We start from the raw sequence: 18,048 nt of genomic DNA, 5'->3' as shown, positions 1-18,048 counted from the left end.
AGAAAAACTGAAATATCACATGGTCATAAGTATTCAGACCCTTTGCTCAGTATTGAGTAGAAGCACCCCTTTTGAGCTGGTACAGAAATGAGTCTTCTTGGGAATGATGCAACAAGTTTTTCACACCTGGATTTGGGGATCCTCTGCCATTCTTCCTTACAGATCCTCTCCAGTTCCGTCAGGTTGGATGGTGAACATTAGTGGACAGCCATTTTCAGGTCTCTCCAAAGATGCTCAATTGGGTTTAGGTGAGGGCCCTGGCTGGCCCAGTCAAGAATGGTCACAGAGTTGTTCTGAAGCCACTCCTTTGTTATTTTAGCTGTGTGCTTAGGGTCATTGTCTTGTTGGAAGGTGAACCTTCGGCCAAGTCTGAGGTCCAGAGCATTCTGGAAGAGGTTTTCTTCCAGGATATCTCTGTTCTTGGCCGCATTCATCTATCAATTGCAATCAGTCATCCTGTCCTTGTAGCTGGAAAACACCCCCATAGCATGATGCTGCCACCACCATGTTTCACTGTTGGGATTGTATTGGACAGGTGATGAACAGTGCCTGGTTTTCTCCACACATACTGCTTAGAATTATCACCAAAAATTCTATCTTCATCTCATCAGACCAGAGAATCTTATTTTTCATAGTCTGGGAGTCAGTCCTTCATGTGTTCCTTTGCAAACTCTATACGTGCTTTCATATGTCTTGCACTGAAGAGAGGCTTCCATCGGGCCACTCTGCCATACAGGTCCGACTGGTGGAGCGCTGCAGTGATAGTTGACTTTGTGGAACTTTCTCCCATCTCCCTACTGCATCTCTGAAGCTCAGTCACAGTGATCTTGGGGTTCTTCTTTATCTCTCTCATCAAGGCTCTTCTCCCACAATTACTCAGTGTGGCTGTACAGCCAAGTCTAGGAAGAGTTCTGGTGGTCCCTTCCATTTAAAGGGGTTATCCGGCTTCTTTTGACTTTTTTTTTTTTTATTACCCTATTAGGCTACATTGGGGCAGGTAAGTAGATAGAGAGCACTTACCTGCCCTGCTGTCAGCCCCTCTCCCCCGACTCAGAGTGGTCATGTGACCGCTCCTGCCGCGATTTTGCTGCTTCCGGTCATTTCATGTCAACATGGGCAGGACCATGTTGACATGCAAATCTGGAACAGCATGTCGCCTCCCTGCTGGGCGGCTACAGTGCGATGAGCCCCACCCCCCTTCCCTGCACCCTCCTCCTGCACTGCTGTGGGGTCCGTGACCTGGGGGAGGGGCCTGGCGGCGGCTGCAGCGGTGTCACCGCCAGCACCGGGCCCCCTGCTCAGGATCACACATTCAAATGTACCGGCATCACAGATCACAGATGCTGGTACATTTGAAAGTGCTGATGAGAAGCAGCGCAGCGCTGCTTCTCATCACTGCCCCGCTGTCTGTGCTCTCTTCAGCACAGCGGTGACGTCACTACTGTGCTGATATGTCCAGAGCACAGACAGTGCGCGAACGTGCAGGAGCGGCGGGGACCGATGACGATGACGGGTGAGTATGTACTAACTACATCTGTTCCCTATGGGGGTTGGGGGGGTCGGTACAGAGCGCCGTGTGTGCGTGCGGTGCAGAGCTATATGTGTGTGTGTGCGGTGCAGAGCCCTGTGTGTGTGCGGTGCAGAGCCCGATGTGCGTGTGCGGTGCAGAGCCCGATGTGCGTGTGCGGTGCAGAGCCCGATGTGGTGTGGGGTGCAGAGCCCGATGTGGTGTGAGGTGCAGAGCCTGATGTGGTGTGGGGTGCAGAGCCCGATGTGGTGTGGGGTGCAGAGCCCGATGTGGTGTGGGGTGCAGAGCCCGATGTGGTGTGGGGTGCAGAGCCCGATGTGGTGTGGGGTGCAAAGCCTGATGTGGGGCTGTTATTTGCAATTCTGTAGTGATAACAGGTCAGGTGCTGGGGAAGAATACTGACAGGGAATGTGTGTGCAGGGGGCGGGCAGAGGGAGAGGCTGGACACTGAGGCCAGGCGGTGCCAGCTCTGACTGAGGTTTTGCACAGGAAGTGGTCAGTTTGCTGGAGCTGAATGTAAACAAAGAGCTGCAGAGAATAAAGGGTGAATTCAAGAGGAACAAAAGTCAGAAAACAAAAAATAACAATGTAGCAGTGTTTTATATGACAATACAGCACAGATTAGCTTACCAAAAATTTTTGAGTTTGTCGGACAACTCCTTTAAGGATTATGGAGGCCACTGCTGTGCAAAAATGATCTACACCTATAACGCTGAACCTACACCTTGAATACTGCAGAAATTATTTTGTAACCTTGGCCAGATCTGTGCCTTGCAACAATTCTGTCACTGAGCTCCCTGACCTCATTATTCTCATTTGGTCTGACATGCACTGTAAGCTGTGAGGTTTTATATAGACAGGTATGTGCCTCTCCAAATCAAGTCCTATCAGTTTAATTAAACACAGATGGACTCCAATGAAAGAGTAGAACCATCTCAAGGAGGATCACAAGGAAATGGACAGCATGTGACTTAAATATGAGTGTCTGAGCAAAGGGTTTGAATACGTATGATCATGTCATAGTTCAGTTTTTCTTGTTTAATAAATTTGCAAAAATGTCTACATTTCTGGGGGTTTTTATGTCAAGATTTTGTGCAGAGTGTATATTAATGAGAAAAAAATGAACATTTTTGAATTTACCAAATGGCTGAAATGAAACAAAGAGTGAAAATTTAAAGGGGTCTGAATACTTTCTGTACCCACTATACATCGACTCTACGTCATTGATAAGTCCCAAACTACGCCTTACCATCCACAAAGTAATTGAGCCTGTAAGCATTTCAACTGAACGCTATTGCTAAATGTTGTGAACTTTGGAGGAGGACTAGAAGATGAGGTGTCCTGAATATGTTCCAGAACTAGTATCGGCATACAAAATCAATTCCACACCACCACTGGATACACCCCCTACATGCTACTGTTCGGTCATAATGGCCAAAATCACTGATGGGAATATTTGAAAAACAGAGATACTTACAGTAGCTTATGTATTGGCCAATGCATGTGAGCCTAGTAACCAACGACAAGGTGATCTCTTATATTCTGGGACCCAACTTAAAATGCCTCTATCTGGGTTAAAGGAAGGTGGATACAGCCTGGTTATAGGGCGTCCCTATAAACAGGCTGTGTCCACCTTCCTTTATAGCTGGATTCTTTCTGCCCAGACATGTAGGTTTTTAACCCAGATAGAGGCATTTTAAGTTAGGGTCCCAATATATAAGAGATCACCTTGTTGTTGATAACTGGGCCCACATACTTTGGCCAATACATGAGCTAAGTGTCTCTTTTTTTTAAATATTCCCATAGCAGTAATGCAATACCAGATTTTCCTTATTCAATGTTAGCATTTTAGAGTGCATGTATGTATTTTTGTAGTTATGGTGTGTTTCAAGCTAGCACCTGTTCACACTTGTTCAATGTGTAGGGCAGTCAGAACTCGATCCTGAAGAGGACTGCACGAAAGGCAATGTTAGTACTTGAGTGCGAGAACATTGATAGTGACTACAAACACTAAGAAGGTTGGGGGATCAAAAGTTTAATTCTTTCAGAAATGGACCATCCTGATATAATCCAGTGCAAGAAGTGCCTGTTTAGCCAGGAGATCAGGTGTTGAATTGGGCTAAAATTCCCAAGAAAAAGTTTAACTATTGTTGGGAGGTGACCCCCTCACAGGGTGAAATGGCGAGTTCACTCCAACAACTCGGTCTATGAAGTTCCACCTGAGGGGCAGGAGGAGGCGTCAGGTTGGCTGCTGAATTGCAACATGCTCCACCCCTGCGTATCCAAAGGAGAAGGCCCACAGTTGAGCTCTCAAAGGAACAACAAGATACCGTGTATAGGAGGTCTACCGGTAAAGAAGATAATTTGTTTGCAGTGCCCATTGAACCTCAAGTAGTAGAAAACCCTGCTCAAACTGAAACGGAATAGGGGCCCGAATCTGAGCCTCCACATGAAGTGCCTGAATTCTCAAATATCCTTATGGACATTTTATCCACCTGGATATTTCATAAATTTATCTGGCAAAGTATGTGCAGAAAATCCAGGACTGCAAGCAACTGTTGTTCACATTAGAACCTCTCATGAAGGACATCGGGGTGCAGAAGGAGTCTTTTCACTCGAGAACTGGCAAATTAATAGAAGAAATGGAATGTAAGAGGGTAGCCAGAAGAAGATACTCATAGTCAGTGCTCCACAGCATTTGTGCAGCAATAGTGCCATCTACCGAAGGATCAGGGTCCCCAGGAACCAATCTATAAGGAGTGTGTTTCCTCGAGCAAAGAGGTAGAAGAAGATGCTGAGTGAGGTGAACACTATGGCACAGTTACCAAATATATAAGGCTGAGCCGGCATCGGGAAGGTGCAATTTGCGCCAAGATCATCGGTGGAATGGACGTGTGAGCAGCAGAGCAGGCCCGTGTCGTCTGTAAGAGAATCATCTGGAAGCACACTGAGCCCAGAGGAACCCGAATCCTGCATATCGTCGCCAAAAAAATCCAAAGATCGTAAACCATTGCCAGAGGAACCCGAAGACTGCATACTGTCGCCAGAGGAACCCAAAGACCGAATATCGTTGCCAGATGAACCCGAAGAGCGCATATCGTCACCAGATGAACCAGAAGACCAAATATTGTCACCAAAGTAACCCAAAGACTAAATATTGTCGTAAGAGGAACCCGAAGACCGAACATAGTCACTGTAAGAGGATCAAGCGATGCGGTCAAGCACCAAAGATTGGACATTGAGAACCAGAGACTGAGAAATTAAAATTTATTCCTGAGTGGCATCCGAGTGAGCAACGCCATTACGTCTCGCCTTTTGTACAGTACAGAGAGAGAATAACTTAAAAGTTGGGTTATCTGCTGGTGTAGTGCATTGCCATGTTTACTGAACCACTAACATGAAAGTTTACATTTTCCTGTTTATTGCATATTGTGACGCTAGTAGGGTGACTCCGACTTTCCCCTGACAGAAGGACCGAGGATGGGTTATTGCTAATATTGCTAAGTGAATATATGTGTAAAAAAAATCTTCAGTGAATGCACATACTTGATTAATCAAGTGTAATTGTGAGACATGCCAACTGTCATTTAATTTCTTTTGTTCTATATTTCTTCACTTGCTTACCCATCCCTCCTCCATCTCCCTATCATTGCCAAATAAAAACCCGATGAAGTCACCACTGAGTCGTACTTACTGCGTGTTGCCTTCCTGGCCTCTGTGTGACAGTACGCTGCACAGATCAGGTTACGTGAGACAAGAGTCATTAGATGTTTTCCTCCTGATGAGCTAGTAAAGCTAACTGACCACTGCATGCCTTTCACGCCATGGTGGTTCTGTGACTGGTTAAAAGAGGACATAAACACCTCTGACTCCTGCACAAATGATGGAGCAGTCTGTGGTAGGTGAGAGTTTTCAAAATTAATCCACTTTTTATATGAAATATAGTTACGGTATATATATCATTTGTAAATTTGTTCTTAAAGGGAACTTGGCATATAAAAAAATGGTAATAACCTTCAGATATTGGGTTAATCTGCAGGTTAATAGTGATCTGAAGTTGCTTGGTGCCCACTTGGAGAGCCGAAGTGCAGGGAGGAAATTAACTTTAGTTCTTGTGGCAGCCTCGGACTTTCATTCACATGGGTGGCGCCGCCACAGCTTCAGTTACCATAGTGAGTGGTGCTTGTAACCACACTCCCGGCATTGAGTGACAGCCGGCTCAGTACTGGTGCAATACTGAGCCGGCTGTCAATCATTGCCAGGGGCGTGGTTACAGCCGTTGCTCACTATGCATTGTGCGGTTCCTGAATCCGCATTAGCGTCATCCCGTTAACTGAAACCCTGAGGTTGCTGGGAGGAACAAAGTTAATTTCCTCCCAGGAGAAGGACTCTCAGTATGGGCGCTGGGCAGCTAAAAAACTCTATTAAACTGCAGATTAATCCCATATCTGTAGGTTAACAGCCTTTTTTCACGACAGGTTCCCTTTAAAATGATTAGTGTACATACAGTAAACATTCATGTCTTTGTTCTTTTCATAGGGGAACATTGCATGTGGATGTGCGATTGCTGAGTCTGGGGATAGACCAGTGCTCCCAAGGCTCGGGCTGGTTTGCCAACACTCACAGTTGTGATGAGAACAGTACACAGGTAATAATGTCTACCACCATGGGGGTTTTAATTACATGTAGATAGTAATAGCAGAATTAGGAATTTTAATATATAGAAGGGGATTATGTCGATGGAGTTATAGGGTTGTACAAGAATAAAAATCCTATTTCCCAAAAATTAAACCACGTTTATTTTCTGACTGCATATTGCATTGCAGGTTTGTTGTTTTTTTAGAGAATGCAGCCATAGTTTTGTAATCATGTATAATGACTGTAATACATTTGTTCCTTACACTTATTCTGTTATATCAAAATTTTTAGAGAATGATCTTCAGGCCTTTTCTTTATATTTTAGTATGTGATTACTTTAAATGGTTTAAATGGTTTAGTAAGTCTACATTGTCTACATTGCTATTTCGTTGTTGTAGGGATTGAGCAGGATTAGTCATTATTGCTGCTTTAGGTATCACTCCTGTCCATGGGTTGTGTTCACTATTGCAGCTCTGCATTATTGTATAGAATGAAGCCGAGCTGCAATACCACACACAGCCTGTTGACTGACGTGGCACTGTTTTTAGAGCAATCTTGTTATTCTAATTCTTAAGACCCTTTTCATAAATGAATATTTTTCAAACTCCTTTAGATAATGAAATAGAGACAAGATAGAAGTTCTCCTTGGCTGTTCATGCATAGATTACCAGTATTACTAATATGGGCCAAATATTTAAAATATCCAGTCATCTTATAAAGTTTGCTTGCTCTGAGCTGTGTATTTCTCCCTTAGTGCGTGTCGGATGAAAGAGATGGCTCCATCCTGGGCAGGTACCGATGCGCGTGCCAGCCTGGCTATTACAGGAGACAGCCTGATGGTAATATAAAACTGTGTGCAAATATCCGTGTATACATACCGTACATAGATGTGTAGGTTTAAGTATAGACATAGACTTATAGCTATCCCCTAATATAATTTTCGTGCATTTTTGTGCTTCAAATATTTATCTGTTTGAAAAGAACAAAACAATTTATTGTGTCCTTACCTCTCTCTCTCTCTGTATGTATATGTGTATATATATATATATATATATATATATATATATATATACACATATACACTTTCTGCAGGTCCAGACAACTCTTACTTCGGGGCCACGTCCTGTCTACCTTGTAGTAAAGATTGTGCCACTTGTGTAGATAACACACCTTGCAAAGTGAAAGAAGACTGGGCTTTGCGTGTTACCGTATTGTCATTACAAGGTGCTGGGATGTTGGGAGTCTTCTTTAGTATGCTGGTATCTTACAACTTCCGAGAAAGCAAAGTGAGTATGATCGCTAAATTTTACTATTTCAAATGGAAACTGTCAGCTGATTCACGCTACCCGAACCACGAGCAGGATAAATCAGACACTGGCTCGTGGTGTCGTTTCAGGAAAATACAGATGAAAATGTGGCCACACATACAGTATAGGGAGAGACCTGCTCTTGGACTAGTCATCGTGTCCATGGCCCCAGTTTCAATTATTTTTTTCTGCAATGCTACAGCGAGCTGGTCTCTGAGTTACGCTTCCCATGGTTTGGGCGACAAGAATTATTTGACAGGTTCCCTTAATAATCAATTCAAGAATGCTTTTACATATTCATTTAACACCTTAAGCTGCATTCTCATTGCATTTTACCCTTGCGTCAGTGGCTCCTTAGGGCTTACAGCTGAAGCCCTGGTCCATTGACTGTAGTGTTGCAGATGGAGTCATTATGCGCTCTGACGGACATCATTTTTAGTTGTATCCTCCTATTTGAGCTAGGCTCCAAATTGGAGCTACAATGTGGAAGAATTAAGGCCATGTGCGCACATCTGCCTTCTGCGTGACAAATATTCTGCAGCATTTTGTCACTTTATGTGCGTTTCAAAACGCAGCCGAAAAGCTGTGTCTTCGAGTTATTTTGAATGCAGAATGGATGCAGAATTCATGCGTTCTGGATGCTTGCTCTGCCATAGACAGAGTCGGAAAAGCATCCAAATCGCACAAAAGAATTGATGTGTTGCTTCTTAGAACGCAGCGATTCGGCCACAAATTTCAGCATGCTAATCGCTGCGTTCTAAAACGCAACGTGCAAATGGAATTTTCACATGTTACGTAGACTTTGCTGGGGACGCAGAACGCATACGTTTACGCTGCAGTGCTAGACGCAGCGTAAATGCATGCAATACGCACACGTGAGCACATGGCCTTAAGCGGGCTTTACACGCTACGATTTCGCTACAGCGATCTCGTTGGGGTCACGGATTTTGTGACGCACATCCGGCCGCTGTAGCGATGTCGTAGCGTGTGACTCCTACGAGTGATTTTGGATCGTTGCAAAAATGTCCAAAATCTCTCCTCGTTGACATGGGGGTCCGCTGCCAGTTATCGCTGCTGTCGCTGGGGCGAAGTTGATCCTCGTCCCTGCAGCAGCACACATCGCTACGAGGATCATCTCCTTACCTATCTCCGGCCACAATGCGGAAGGAAGGAGGTGGGCGGGATGTTACGTCCCGCTCATCTCCGCCCCTCCGCTTACATTGGGCGGCCTCTTAGTGACGTCACTGTGACGCCAAACGGACTGCCCCCTTAGAAAGGAGGCGGTTCGCCGGTCACAGCAACGTCGAAGGACAGGTAAGTATGTGTGACGGGGGTGCGCGATTTTGTGCGCGACAGGCAGCGATATGCCCGTCGCGCACAAACGATGGGGACGGGTGTCATGCTAGCGATATCGGGCCGGATATCGCAGCATGTAAAGCCACCCTTACTCTTATTCTGCGGCGTTGCATATGTAAACGTGTCAGGACAAGTGTGGCAGGGCGTCCTGTCTTCCCACTGATAAGTCCTGCCTGGGTGGATGCGTTTTTGGCCTTAAAACTGCATGACTTTGCTTCCCCAGCAAAATCTATGAGTTTTCATTTTTGCTGTCCGCACAGTGCTTTTTTTTAAGCTGTGATTTTGAGTTGAAAAAAAAAAGCAACATGTCAATTCTTTTCTGCGTTTTTCCACCCATGCAATGCATTGGAAAAACGCAGCAAAACGCAGTGACAAAAAAACCCGCAAAATGCAGCCAAAAACACACAAAAACGTGGTAAAAACACATGCGTTTTTACCACTGTGTTTTTGCCGAGGGTGCGTTTTTTGTGGCCAAAAATGCAGCATCTTTATGGTCACAAAAAAGGCAACATGCGCACATAGCCTAAGGCGGGCTTTGCACGTTGTGACATCGCAAGCCGATGCTGCAATATCGCACGCGATAGTCCCTGCCCCCGTCGCAGCAGCGATATCTTGTGATTCCTGGCGTAGCGAACATTATCGCTATGCCAGCTTCACATGCACTCACCTGTCCTGCGACGTCGCTCTGGCCGGCGTCCCGCCTCCTTCCTAAGGGGGCGGGTCGTACAACGTCAGAGCGATGTCACACGGCAGGCGGCCAATCAAAGCGGAGGGGCGGAGATGAGCAGGATGTAAACATCCCGCCCACCTTCTTCCTTCCGTATAGCCGCCGGCGGCAGGTAAGGAGATGTTCCTCGCTCCTGCGGCTTCATACACAGCGATGTGTGCTGCTGCAGGAACGAGAAACAACATCGTACCTGTCGCGGCAGCGAAATTTTAAAAAAGTCGGCGCCTACACCGATGATACGATAACGATGCTTTTGCGCTCGTTAATCGTATCATCTAGGATTTACACACTACGATGTCGAAAGTGACGCCGGATGTGCGTCACTTTCGATTTGACCCCACCAACATCGCACGTGCGATGTTGCAACGTGCAAAGCCGCCCTAAGGCCCCTTCACACATCAGAATTTTCCAGTATGTGTAGCATCCGTTTTCACAGATACTGGAGACACGTTTATACACATATGGTAGTCATTCACCCCTTCACAATCAAGGACATACTGGTATGTCCTTGGCCGTGTCTGTCTTGTTACTGCGGGTTTGCGATGTAATCCAATCCCCCCCCACATGTCTGCTAATCAGTAGACATGCGAGGCTAAAAAGTGCAGGTGGATCAGAGATCCACCCACGCCTTTTTACCCCTTAGATCGCGCTGTCATCCAATGTGCTCCAGTGGGTTAAAAAAAAACAACTCAAGATGCAAAAAATAAGCCATTAATGAGCCCCAGATCACAAAAAATTAGAACACTACTCATCTCAGAAAATGGCGACAAAAGCACTATTCTTTTTTTTTTTTTCTACAAACTTCTGAATTTTTTTTTCACCACTTAGATAAAAGTAAAATTATGCATATTTGGTATCTACAAACTCAAACCAACATGGGGAATCATAATGCCAGGTCAGTTTTACCATATAGTGAACACAGTAAAGAACAACAACAAAAAACAAACGTGCAGTTAAACGTTTTTTGAAATGTCACCGCACTTGGAATTTTTTTCCTGTTTTACAGTACAATATTATTATTATCATTATTATTTATTATTATTATAGCGCCATTTAATCCATGGCGCTTTACATGTGAAAAGGGGGATACATAGTAGGGATAAGTACAATAATCATAAACAAAACTAGACACAGACTGGTACAGGAGGTGAGAGGACCCTGTCTACGAGGGCTCACAGTCTACAAGGGATGGGTGAGGATATAGTGGATGCGGCGCTATAGCGGACTGAGGGTTACGGCAGGTTGTAGGCTTGTCAGAAGAGGTGGGTCTTCAGGTTCCTTTTGAAGCTTGTCAAGGTAGGCAAGAGTCTTATATGTTGTGGCAGAGCATTCCAGAGAATGGGGGATGCACAAAAGAAATCTTGGATGCGGTGGTGGGAAGAGGAGATGAGAGGGGAGAAGAGAAGCAGATCTTGTGAGGATCGAAGATTATGTGCAGGTAAGTACCAGGAGACTAGGTCACAGATGTAAGGAGGAGACAGGTTGTGGATGGCTTTGTAGGTTAGGGTTTTGAACTGTAGTCGTTGGGCAATAGGAAGCCAGTGAAGGGATTGGCAGAGAGGAGAGGTCAGGGAGTAGTAGGGGAACAGGTGGATTAGTGGGGCAGCATAGTTTAGAATAGATTGTAGGGGCGCAAGACTGTTAGGCGGGCTTTGCACACTACGACATCGCAGGTGCGATGTCGGTGGGGTCAAATTGAAAGTGACGCACATCCGGCATTGCATGCGACATCGTAGTGTGTAAAGCCTAGATGATACGATTAACGAGCGCAAAATCGTCGTAATCGTATCATTGGTGCAGCGTCGGCGTAATCCATAATTACGCTGACGCGACGGTCCGATGTTGTTCCTCGCTCCTGCGGCAGCACACATCGCTGTGTGTGAAGTCGCAGGAGCGAGGAACATCTCCTACCGGCGTCACCGCGGCTTCCGTAGGATATGCGGAAGGAAGGAGGTGGGCGGGATGTTTACATCCTGCTCATCTCCGCCCATCCGCCGCTATTGGCCGCCTGCCGTGTGACATCGCTATGAGGCCGCACGACCCGCCCCCTTAGGAAGGAGGCGGGTCGCCGGCCAGAGCGACGGTCGCAGTGCAGGTGAGTGCATGTGAAGCTGGCGTAGCAATAATTTTCGCTACGCCAGCTTTCACACGATATCGTACCTGCGACGGGGGCGGGGACTATTGCGTACGACATCGCAGCATCAGTTTGCGATGTCGCAACGTGCAAAGCCGCCCATAGAAGGGAGGCCACAGAGCAAGAGGATGCAATAATCCAGGTGGGAGATAATAAGGGCATGCACTAGGGTTTTTTTAGTGTCTTGGGAAAGGAATGTGCGAGTCTGGGAAATATTTTTGAGTTGGAGGTGACAGAAGTTAAAAAGGGCTTGGATGTGGGGCTTGAAAGAGAGATCAGAGTCTAGAGTTAGGCGGGCTTTGCACACTACGACATCGCAGGTGCGATGCCGGTGGGGTCAAATTGAAAATGACGCACTTCCGGCATCGCATGCGACATCGTAGTGTGTAAAGGCTCGATGATACGATTAACGAGCGCAAAAGCGTCGTAATCGTATCATCGGTGCAGCGTCGGCGTAATCCATGATTACGCTGACGCGACAGTCCGATGTTGTTCCTCGCTCCTGCGGCAGCACACATCGCTGTGTGTTAAGCCGCAGGAACGAGGAACATCTCCTACCGGCGTCACTGCGGCTTCCGTAGGATATGCGGAAGGAAGGAGATGGGCGGGATGTTTACATCCCACTCATCTCCGCCCCTCCACTCCGATTGGCCGCCTGGCGTGTGACGTCGCTATGACGCCGCACGACCCGCCCCCTTAACAAGGAGGTGGGTCGCCGGCCAGAGCGACGGTCGCAGGACAGGTGAGTCCATGTGAAGCTGCCGTAGCGATAATGTTCGCTACGGCAGCTATCACAAGGAAATCGCTGCTGCGACGGGGGCGGGTACTATCGCGCTCGGCATCGCAGCATCGGCCTGCGATGTCGCAGCGTGCAAAGTACCCCTTACTCCCTGGTAGCGAGCATGTGGGACTGGGGAAAGTGAGAAGCCATTGACTTTGATGGATAGGTCAGTTGGGTGGTTGAGTGAGGAGGAGGAAAGACAATGAATTCTGGTTTGTCCATGTTCAGTTTTAGAAATCAAGCAGAGAAAAAGGATGAAATAGCAGACAGACATTGTGAGATTCGGGTTAGTAAGAAGGTGATGTCAGGTACAGAGAGGTAGATCTGCGTATCATCAGCGTAAAGGTGATACTGAAAATCGTGGGACTCTATGAGCTGTCCCAGGCTGAAGGTGTAAATGAAGAACAGCAGGGGTTCTAAACCTGAACCTTGGGGGACATCGACATAGGGGTGAGATGAGGAAGTGGAGTGAGAGTAGGAGAAGCTGAAAGTTCGATCGGTTAGGTATCAGGAGATCCAAGATAGCGCCAAGTCTGTGATGCCCAGAGACGAGAGAATTTGTAGAAGGAGGGAGTGGTCTACTGTGTCAAAGGCAGAGGATAGGTCTAGGAAGAGGAGAAGTTGTAGTGTCGCTGGACTTTGGCGGTTAATAGGTCATTGGTGACTTTAGTGACAATACAGGGCAGAATGAATGATGTTGTTCAAAAGTACAACTCCATGGTTATTGTGTCCTTCCCAGTCAAAAAATACCAGCTTGCAGCTGCCCCAGAAGTGCCACATCCCATTATATACGCCAGTTATGGCACTTCGCCTTGACTTTTCCCAATTGCCCTTTTGCTGTGGCAATCAGGGTAATGGTAGTTGGAGTTGTTGTCAGCTGTGAAATGTCCAAACACACAGCTGGCATCAAGCCCTGGTGTTAGTATCAGGCACACCCCTTACTAGTCCAGTAATCACAGAAGAAAGTTTGCCGTAGTCCAGGAAATCCGACATAGAACAGGAAATCCATCGTATTCCACAAATGGAAAGCTGCAAAACAATAAAAAACAAAAAATAAAACATTTGATAGGACAGGGTTGTAGCAGAGCTGAATCGCCGTGGGACCTCGTGTGGATTACTTTGCACCTGCAGGGGTGTTTGGGGGTTAATAAAGTGGTGAAAGAGGGTGCTTTTTGTATTTTATTCCAAATAACGCATTTTTGGGGGGGTTTATGCTTATTTACTTTCACTTACAGATTACTGATGGGGCGGGATCTTATAGACGACTGCCATCACTAATCTAGGACTTAGTGGCAGCTGTGGGCTGCCGTTAACTCCTTATTACCCAGGGCAACGGGAAGATCCGGGTCCAGTGCTAGAATTGGCACATCTAATGGATGCACCACTTTTGGAGCAGCTGAGAGCTGCTATTGTTAGGCTAGACATGGCCAAATAACAATGGCCCTTCTAGCCCTAGTAATATCAGCCTGTTGTCTGTTACAGTTGTCTGCTGTATCTTGGCTGGTTTTAGAAAAATGGTGGCAACCCCATGTCATTTTTTTTAAATAAGTCAAATAATTAAAAAAAAAAAGTGGGATCCCCTCAATTTTTCATAACCAGCCAAGGTACAGCAGACAGCTGGGGGTTGCAGCCTGCAGCTGCTGCTGTTCCTGTGCTGGATATGAAAAATGGGGAGGACCCACGTCATTTTCTTTACCCCAATTTTTTTTTAAAAAAAAAACAGCTGGCCAAGCTAGCTATCCCTCTATCAAGCTATTCTGTTATTTCTTTCTATCTATTCTTTCTTATTATCTATTCTATATGTTCTATCTACCTATCCTTTCTATCTATTTTGTCTATCCATCCATCTATTCTAGCTATCTATCAATTATCCTATCATATTTTGTTTCTCCTTTAAAAACGCATTAACAAAAAGGTTGCAAAATCAAGGCAAAAACGTGGCAAAAATTCAGCATCGTTACAAGCGTTTTCTGACATTTGCAGGCTCTCTGTGACATGGTACACTTTTGGTTGCAGTTTGAGTGCAGTTAAAACTGCAGCGTGCACATATAGCCTTAATATCAAAAGATTGGGAGATAAACCCAGAAGGGGTATGTAGATTGTGATCCCTCATCAGCAGGGTCCTCTCTTCTGTACCAATCTGTGCCTTGTATTGTTCATGATTATTGTACTTGTTTTTATTATGTATACCCCTTTTCACATGTAAAAGAGCCATAAATGATGCCATAATGAAATAAATGATGCTATAATAATAATAATACTAAAAAATAATAATAAGAAGGATATTACCGTATATTAAAAGGCAGTACAACAGACTGATGATAAAAACACAAAGGTTGCTGTATAGGCACAGAAATTCAATGCATAAAAAATTGGCCAGATACCCTTAATCGCTGGGTGCGACACACTCATGATAGTTGCCCATAAAATAACAATTCTGGAACATCTATTCTCAGAATTATTGTGTAATTTATGTTTTATTTCTCCTGGAAATGTAAGAATATAATTATGAATTGATAGGTGGGTCTATCCTCCCTAAAAAGTCTGACACATCACTGATTTACAATGAACATGCCATTGACAATGGGAATGGTAACTCCCAGAAGTCAACAGATTGGTGTGTGCCGCCCCAGCAGCGGATCGAACCGCTCGAGGGTCTCCGGACCCGGGGGCTTAGGGGGCCACACTCAAATGTAAAAGGGAGTATTTACAGGGGATTTGGAAATGTTTGTGACGCCACCCGTGGTGTGCGGTAATTGGGAGTACCGCCGCTACTGTTGGGAGTACCCGGGGTGATGGAGTGGGGCAGTTAGGTGACGTTGCCCTCCACAGTTAGGGACATGCCCCGGGGACTCTGGATAGTGATGCGGGGATGCCGTGCAGTGGTCAGTCGGTTACTCACTCAGCAATGAAGCAGACACTGACAACAGGGTAAACCAAGTCTCTGAACGCCACTGCCTCTCAAGGGGAGCTCTTCCGGGTCCCGTCCCCTGCAGTTCTGCTGGTGGTCTGTAACCTGCCTCCTGGCACTAAGTTTTAGATTGTCCGTTGTGGTCCGGTAGCTTGGAGCTATCCGGGACCCGCTCCCCACTGTGGCTAAGTGAAGGAGCCTGCTCTCAGGGCTCATGCTTGGGATTTCAGTGGGCTGCTTGCTAGGAAAGCCCTATCCCCTTCGTTGCGCTAGTGCCCCGATTCTGGAGCTGGTGGAAACAGTCCATAAAGGCCCCGTTCTCCTCAGGTTAATTGCCGGGTTGCCTGAAGCTTCTCCTCGACCTAGGGTCCATGTACCCCATCGTGCCTTTGGTCCCAAACTGGTGATAGGAACAGGCTGCCGGCCATCCTCCTCGACGGGTCCCAGGCACCTAGCCTCAATCCCCCGCGACCAGGGGTCCGACTCCTCTAGGTTCAGACCACTGTCTGCAACCTAGTTTTCTTCTCCCCTGGGAGCACCAACTCCCAGCTTCCTCAGAGCTCCTCACAGCTCGAGGGTCACTACTCATCTAACTGACCTTGACACCTCCCACCTCCCTGTCTGACCCCTAGGTGGGCGGCCCTATTCCTGGTAAGCAGCCCACTGGTGTGCCTGACAGGTGTGGTGCAAAGTTTATCTAGGATTTGTGAATGCTGATGAAGGCAGCACTGCAGGATGGAGACCCAGAACCATGGGGGTCGAATACTGCATGGGTAGGATAGTTTGTGCAGTACCCTGTGACGACCTGAATAGTCCAGGGGCGTCACAGGTACATGGTGGAGTTTGAAGATTTTCCAGCACTGTTATATTATCTGGATATAGAAAACAAAAATTTGTAGAAAAATTATAGCTAGAATTAATTTTGAAACAACAAAAAATACATTCAATCTCACTTTTTGTCAGTCTGCAGTATTTTCAGCATGATCCTGAAAGAGTCTTGTAGAAAGTGTGAGGAGAACTTCTGGAGGATCAATTCCCTCTTCTGCTGGTGGTCGGCTGAAGCACCACTGTATACCCAAATGTGCATTGCCTAATGAGTTTTTTTTAAGGTCCTTATACATATCAGAGAAAAGTTGTCCAAAACAGCCGATTTTGACCATAGTGAATGATCATCTGCTATTTCGGCAAAACCAACAACAGTTCATTTAGATCTAATGGCCTACAGACAGAGGCGTAACGACCGCGGTCGCAGGGTTATAGGGGCCCGGCAGCCGCTCTGCAGAGCCGGCTGCCGGGCCCCTATGTGTAGTGCCGCTGTGTAGTGGCCGACAATGCGACCGTCAGGGGGCCGGCCTGTGAGTCAGGGGAGCCCAGTGTCAGTAGAGGGGCCCCTGACCTGGAGAGGCCCACCAGCCGTTTCTGAGCTGCAGCAGAGCAGGAGTGCTCCTGACCTGCACAGCAGACGGAATAATCTATCCTGCGGGACCTGCGATGATGTCACGCCCATGTGACTGTTTGGGAGGAGACACAGGATACCGGGCAGAAAGCAAGAGATACTGAATCCTGAAGGAGATTTGGACACATGATGACTGGTAATAAGAAAAGAGGGGACATGAGGGGGAAGGGGGCTGCAGGGTGAGTGGCATATGAGGGCTGCAGACTGTAACAGAAGGATGTGAAGGGGTGCAGAGTGTTTGAGAGGGGTAAGTTGGGGTACAGGCAGGGTGAGATATGTGGGCAGGGTGTGTGAAATATGGGGGTAGTGTGTGTGATATGGGGGGTGCAGGCTGTATGGGGAGCAGGGTGTGTGACATATGGGGGTGTAGTGTGTGTGATCTGGGAGGTGCAGGCTGTACGGGGAGCAGGGTGTGTGACATATGGGGGTGTAGTGTGTGTTATATGGGGGTGCAGGCTGTATGGGGAGCAGGGTGTGTGACATATGGGGGTGTAGTGTGTGTGATCTGGGGGCTGCAGGCTGTGTGAGATATGGGGGTGTAGTGTGTGTGATATGGGGGTGCAGGCTGTATGGGGAGCAGGGTGTGTGACATATGGGGGTGTAGTGTGTGTGATCTGGGGGGTGCAGGCTGTATGGGAGCAGGGTGTGTGACATATGTGGGTGTAGTGTGTGTGATCTGGGGGGTGCAGGCTGTACGGGGAGCAGGGTGTGTGACATATGGGGGTGTAGTGTGTGTTATATGGGGGTGCATGCTGTATGGGGAGCAGGGTGTGTGACATATGGGGGTGTAGTGTGTGTGATCTGGGGGGTGCAGGCTGTGTGAGATATGGGGGTGTAGTGTGTGTGATCTGGGGGGTGCAGACTGTATGGGGAGCAGAGTGTGTGAGATGTGGGGGTGTAGTGTGTATGATATGGGGGTGCAGGCTGAATGGGGAGCAGGGTGTGTGACATATGGGGGCAGAGGCGTAACTACTGCGGTCGCAGGGGTCGGAAGGAGAAGAGAGGTACTTGTTTTTTTATTTTGCTGGCTGCATGACACATGGAGGCCTGGAGGGGCCTGGCTGCATGATACATGGAGGCCTGGGGGTGCTGACTCAATGATACATGGAGGTCTATGGGACTGCATAATAAACATGAAGGATACCTTATACATGGACTAGGGCTGCATTATACATGGAGGTCTATGGGACTGCATAATACAAAATGAAGG

At 47.0% G+C, this 18,048-nt stretch overlaps 1 protein-coding gene across 1 annotated transcript in view; it reads left to right on the top strand.

Moving 5' to 3' along the window:
* Nucleotides 1–18,048, top strand: part of GPR179 (G protein-coupled receptor 179) — a 44,124-nt gene that overhangs the window by 18,267 nt on the left and 7,809 nt on the right. Inside the window, exons 2-4 of the mRNA XM_075350077.1 lie at nucleotides 6,068–6,176; nucleotides 6,921–7,005; nucleotides 7,259–7,452. Of these exons, the coding sequence (XP_075206192.1) occupies nucleotides 6,068–6,176; nucleotides 6,921–7,005; nucleotides 7,259–7,452 (388 nt within the window). The remainder of the gene's footprint in view (nucleotides 1–6,067; nucleotides 6,177–6,920; nucleotides 7,006–7,258; nucleotides 7,453–18,048) is intronic.

The sequence above is a fragment of the Anomaloglossus baeobatrachus genome, chromosome 5 (assembly GCF_048569485.1).
Source record: "Anomaloglossus baeobatrachus isolate aAnoBae1 chromosome 5, aAnoBae1.hap1, whole genome shotgun sequence".
In the NCBI taxonomy this organism is placed as follows: Eukaryota; Metazoa; Chordata; class Amphibia; order Anura; family Aromobatidae; genus Anomaloglossus; species Anomaloglossus baeobatrachus.
This window is presented reverse-complemented; position numbering and strand designations above follow the sequence as displayed.